The sequence below is a fragment of the Myotis davidii genome, unplaced genomic scaffold (assembly GCF_000327345.1).
Source record: "Myotis davidii unplaced genomic scaffold, ASM32734v1 scaffold330, whole genome shotgun sequence".
Taxonomy (NCBI): domain Eukaryota; kingdom Metazoa; phylum Chordata; class Mammalia; order Chiroptera; family Vespertilionidae; genus Myotis; species Myotis davidii.
The window spans coordinates 4,004,170-4,009,350 of NW_006283770.1; the positions used below are offsets into that span (position 1 = coordinate 4,004,170).

Consider the following 5,181-nt stretch of genomic DNA (forward strand, 5'->3'; position numbering starts at 1 on the left):
TGGCTTAGGCCCGCTCTCCAAGGGGAGCAGGGAGCAGGGAGTAGAACATCCCCTGAGGGCTACCAGTATGTGATGGGGGCAAGCTGGGCTGAGGGACCCCCCTCCCCCCGCCAGTGCACAAATTTTTGTGCACCGGGCCTCTAGTATGCATATAAATGCATTTGTTAATCTCTTCCCATTCCCTTCCCCCTTCCCTCTAGGAAAAAAAGGGGATGTCTGTAATACTTTCAAAAATAAAGATAAATTTTTTAAAAAGTTTATAATGGAACCTAAAAAAAATAGGTGGAGAATGGTGCAGCCTTGGTTGAGAACCATTGTTCTAAATATTCCCTGTCCTTTTAAATCTCATGTTACCCAACTTTAATATCACTTTCCCTCGTTACCATGGAGAGGAGCAGAAAAGAAAAATAACTTCAGGGAAAATATTCACTTTTCTCATTTTCTTCACAACAACAACAATAACAACAAAACCCCACAAGTAAGCAAACAAATACAAAGCAAAACCCAACAAAACTGCCCCCTTCTGTAAGTTCATAAGATAGGAAATGAAAAAATCCCCCTTCCCGCCAAAGGAGAGATCTTGATAATCAGTGATGGGTTAGCAGTAAGGAGGAAAGAAGGGCATTTGTGGCCTGGGGTATATAGTTTGAGAGATTCAGCAAAGAAATGTGATCATCTGAGGAAGGTGAGACCAAGTAGGTTAAACCTATCCTACTAGATGCACAGGTCTTGGACAAAGGAAATGGAATAGTAGTAGGAGGTCTGATTTATTTCGACAACAAACCCTTAGTATTTATTCCAATAAACTTCACAATATTAGATCAGTGGCCAAATTGTATTTTTACAATTTGTAATAATAAAACAAACAAATAAAGACACAACTCATAAATCAGGACTGAGAATTTGACCCTTATGTGATGGATGGGGGTGGGCATTAGGGAACTACAACAAAGAGCCAGCCATTTGGCCACTATTATGAAATTGTGAAATGTGTTGGCATAGATACAAAAAATCTGCGTCAGCAAATAAAAGCTCAGTGCAACAACATAGGAGAGATTTATTTTGAAATGTTCTGTTTAACCTCTGGTGCCTGGAAGCATCCTTTCCCTGTTTTTCCTTTATACTATTGACTAGAGGCCCGGTGCACAAAAATTTGTGCACTCGGGGGGAAGGGGGGGTCACTCAGCCTGGCCTGTGCCCTCTCCCAGTCTGGGACCCCTCAGGAGATAATGCCCTGCTGGCTTAGGCCTGCTCCTGGGTGGGTGGCAGAGGGCAGGCCCAATCCCTAGGTGCAGCCCCTGGTTGGGCTCAGTGCAGGGCAGATTGGGGAGTTGGGGTGCCGCCCCCTGTCATACACAGAGCAGGACGGATCCGGAGGTTGTGATGCCACCCCCAGTCACGCTCAGGGTAGGGCCAATTGGGGGGTTTGGGCCCCCCCCCCTGTCACACTCAAGGCAGGGTCGATGGGGAGGTTGTGGCGCCACCCCCGTCACGCACAGAGCAGGGCCAATCCAGAGGTGGGGGCGCTGCCCCCTGTCAAGCACAGAGCAGGGCCCATCAGGGGGTTGAGGAGCTCCACCCTGTCACTCAGAGAGTAGGGCCGATAGGGGAGTTGGGGCACCGCCCCCTGTCACACACAGAGCAGGGCTGATCAGGGGGTTGGGACGCCACCACTCTCACACTCAGGGCAGGGCCGATGGGGAGGTTATGGCTCTACCCCGTCACACACAGAGCAGGGCCTGTGGGGGTGGGTGTTGGGGCGCCGCACCCTGTCACACACAGAGCCGCAGGGCGATCAGGGGGTTTGGGCGCTGCTCCCTGTCACGCTGATCCTGGTGCCGGGAGGCCTCTCGGCTCCGCTGATCCCGGTGCTGGGAGGCATATTACCCTTTTACTATATAGAATAGAGGCCTGGTGCATGGGTGGGGCTGGCTGGTTTGCCCTGAAGGGTGTCCTGGATCAGGGTGGGGGTCCCCACTGGGGTGCCTGGCCCGCCTGGGTGAAGGGATGATGGCTGTTTGCAGCTGCTCACACACCATTCAGGGTGGGGGTCCCCACTGGGGTGCCTGACCAGCCTGGGTGAGGGGATGATGGCTGTTTGCAGCTGGTCACACCCCCTTCAGGGTGGGGGTCCCCACTGGGGTGCCCGGCCAGTCTGGATGAGGGGCTGAGGGCTGTTTTCAAGCTGGCGGGTGACGGAAGCTCCCAACTGCTCCTTTTTTTTTTCTTTTTTTTAATTCTGGGCCAGCTTTAGCTCTGAGACTCCAGCTCTTAGGCCTCCGCTGCTGAAAGTAGGTAATCAAAACAATGTATAACTCCAGCATTGACTCCAGCTCTGAGATCCCAGCTCGCTGAAAGCTGGTTTCTGGGTTTTTGTTTTTAGCTTCTATGTTTCTTAAGATGTTTCAAACTGCAGGCTCAGAGGCCTGCAAGGCAGGCAGGGAACGTTGGTTTCCTCCATCACTGAAGCAAGCAAGCCTCATGTTAGTTTCAAGCTGCCTGGCTGCTGGTCGCTATCTTGGCTGTCAGTTAATTTGCATATCTTGCTGATTAGCCAATGGGAAGGGTAGCAGTCGTACGCCAATTACCATGTTTCTCTTTTATTAGTGTAAATAGTGACATGGATTAAGAAGCCCAGGGATAGAAAAGACCCAGGTCCCAACCCTGGTTCCCTTTTAACCACCTGTGGGAATGTGGGTATAGTTTCATGTCGGCTTCAGATTTCTTATCAGTGAAATGGGAGATAATAACTGGTTCAGAAAGTTGTGAAAATTAATAAAGAACAAATAATACAGTTGAGGCTCTTAGTAATTTTTTGTTTGCCTGTTGTAACTGCTGTGATCTCTAAGGCCATTCAAATTCTTGCAGATGTAGAAAAGGTACACATTTTATATGGCATTCGTGGATTGGGTCATCCAGGTCTACATATAACATTTTCTGTAATGAATGAACTTGCTGAAATCATCGGGGGCAAGTGATTGAGCTTTTCCAATCCTCTTTTGAGGTCTTACTATACTAGTAGCTTAGGGCCGGCGAACTCAAAGCCTAGCAGGGCCCTTGCAGGCCTGAGGCTGGGAAGGACTTTGGCAAACTGGAGAGTATGTGTTCTCTCAGGGGCAGCCTCCACTTAGGTCCACAGGTTGTTGGCATGAAGGAACTTAGGCTGAGCTGTTGCCAGATTTGATTTTTCAAGAAAAGTCAGATCCATATTTAATGTAAAATCTCCCATTTTTAAAGTACTGATGACTAATTTAATTTTATTTCTACATCATGTGGGCCAAACAAAACATCTGAGTACAGCCTGTGTGCCATCAGTTTTCAACCTTGGGATTTTGAAGGTCCTTTTCACTTCCAGTGTTCTCTACTCTATGAGCCCAAGAATAATTATCTATATCTCATATGAGAGGTTCACCCTAAAAGTTGGAAATAAAGTCATGCGCCCACTTCCGGATAAGTGTTTCCTGTTGTTAGTGTTTCACCATCTATAATTAGTTTTACCTCCCAGGCATTTCTTATGCAGACAGGTTCTTGTTCCAAAGTTAAAATATGTTTCCTGTTACTTGCTGAAGTGCCTGGACTTAATTTTCTGCATGTTAATTTTATCCTTTTTTTGTTTGTTTTAACACCTCTGGTGGCTAGTTTCAATCCCCCAGGGCACAATTTTATTTTTTTATTATTAATTTTTTGGTTAATCCTTACCAGAGGATATTTTTTTCCATTGACTTTCAGAGAGAGTGGAAGGGAGAGAGGGGAAGAGAGAGAGAGGAACATCGATGTGAGCGAGACACATCGAGATAAGGCCTGTAAAGTTGCCTTCCACCCTAACTGGGGTCTGGATTGAACCTGCAACCCAGGTGTGTGCCCTTGACCAGGAATCAAACCCATGACTCCTCAGTGCACGGGCAGATGCTCTAACCATTGAGCAATGTTGGCCAGAGCCCAATTTTATTTTTTACCAACTCTTGGGAGGTAAAACTTGAATGAACTTTAACATTTGTAACACTAAGTGTTTTATAAAAATCTTGAAGAAACACAGTCTTCCATCCCATCTCTTATGGACCGAATTGTGTCCCTTGAAAATTATATGAGGAAGCCCTAACTAACCCCCAATGTGACTATGTTGGGAGATAGGGCCTGTAAGGGAGGATTAAGGTTAAGTCATAAGTGTGGGGCCTATGAGACTGGTAAGAAGAGGAGAAGATACTAGGACTGTGGGTCCACAGAGGAGACAGTGAAGAAGTGGTCATCTGCAAGCCAGGAAGAGGGTTCTCACCAGAAACCAACCCTGCTGGCCCCCTGATCTTGAACTTCTGGCCTTCGAACTGTGAGGAAATAAATTTCTGCTGTCTAAGCCACCCAAATATGGTATTCTCTTATGGCAGCTCTAGCAAACTAATACACGCCTAAAACTAGCCTGATGCCTTTGGTATCTGATGTCTTTGGACATTTAGATTTCTTAAAAATTCCAGTCATTCTCAGAGAAACTTCATTTTTAGACTTATCTTCTCATCTGACTTCCTGCTCAAGATATTATAGACATTTCTGTATCTCCAACCAAAAGATGATCCCTTCTGAGAACTATATTAAACTTTACATATAATGGCAGAATATAAACTATTTGATAACTCACCCATAAAATGTGAGATAAAGGAAACCAATCCTTTTCCCAAGTTTGAGAACTTCTCCTCGTTTGTTGGATGCTCCAGTGAGTCGCACTATGCCTACTCTCTTGAGGCTGGAGAGCCACTTGTATGCATGTTCATCATTTTTTAAAACATCTTCAAAATCCAGAGTAGGTAGCTGGAGTTCTGAGCCCCAGTACTGACATTCTGTGAATTAAGAAAATGAAGAAACCAGATGGGATTTCTTTGTTTTTATTTACAGTGATAACCTCAGGGAAGGGGCTAGTTCTTTGAAGTTGGCTTTTGGTTCATCATGGACTTTCAGTCATATTACAAATGCCTAAGTTACCAGATTTTCTTCCTTGGAGCCATGCTAGTCTACTTATATACCCCCCTTCCTTCCTTCCCCTCCCGCCCCGTTTTCTACTATGCCTGATCCATGACAGATACTCATTATACCACATTTGTTTTTTGTTTTTTTAAATATATTTTATTGATTTTTTACAGAGAGGAAGGGAGAGAGATAGAGAGTTAGAAACATCGATGAGAGAGAAACATC

At 45.8% G+C, this 5,181-nt stretch overlaps 1 protein-coding gene across 5 annotated transcripts in view; it reads right to left on the bottom strand.

Annotated features, from left to right (window-relative positions):
* BBOX1 (butyrobetaine (gamma), 2-oxoglutarate dioxygenase (gamma-butyrobetaine hydroxylase) 1) overlaps positions 1–5,181 on the bottom strand; it is a 58,592-nt gene that overhangs the window by 26,350 nt on the left and 27,061 nt on the right. For all 5 annotated transcript variants that reach the window (XM_015566555.1, XM_006753953.2, XM_006753952.2 and 2 more), the window contains one exon: positions 4,631–4,829. In XM_015566555.1, the coding sequence (XP_015422041.1) occupies positions 4,631–4,829 (199 nt within the window). The remainder of the gene's footprint in view (positions 1–4,630; positions 4,830–5,181) is intronic.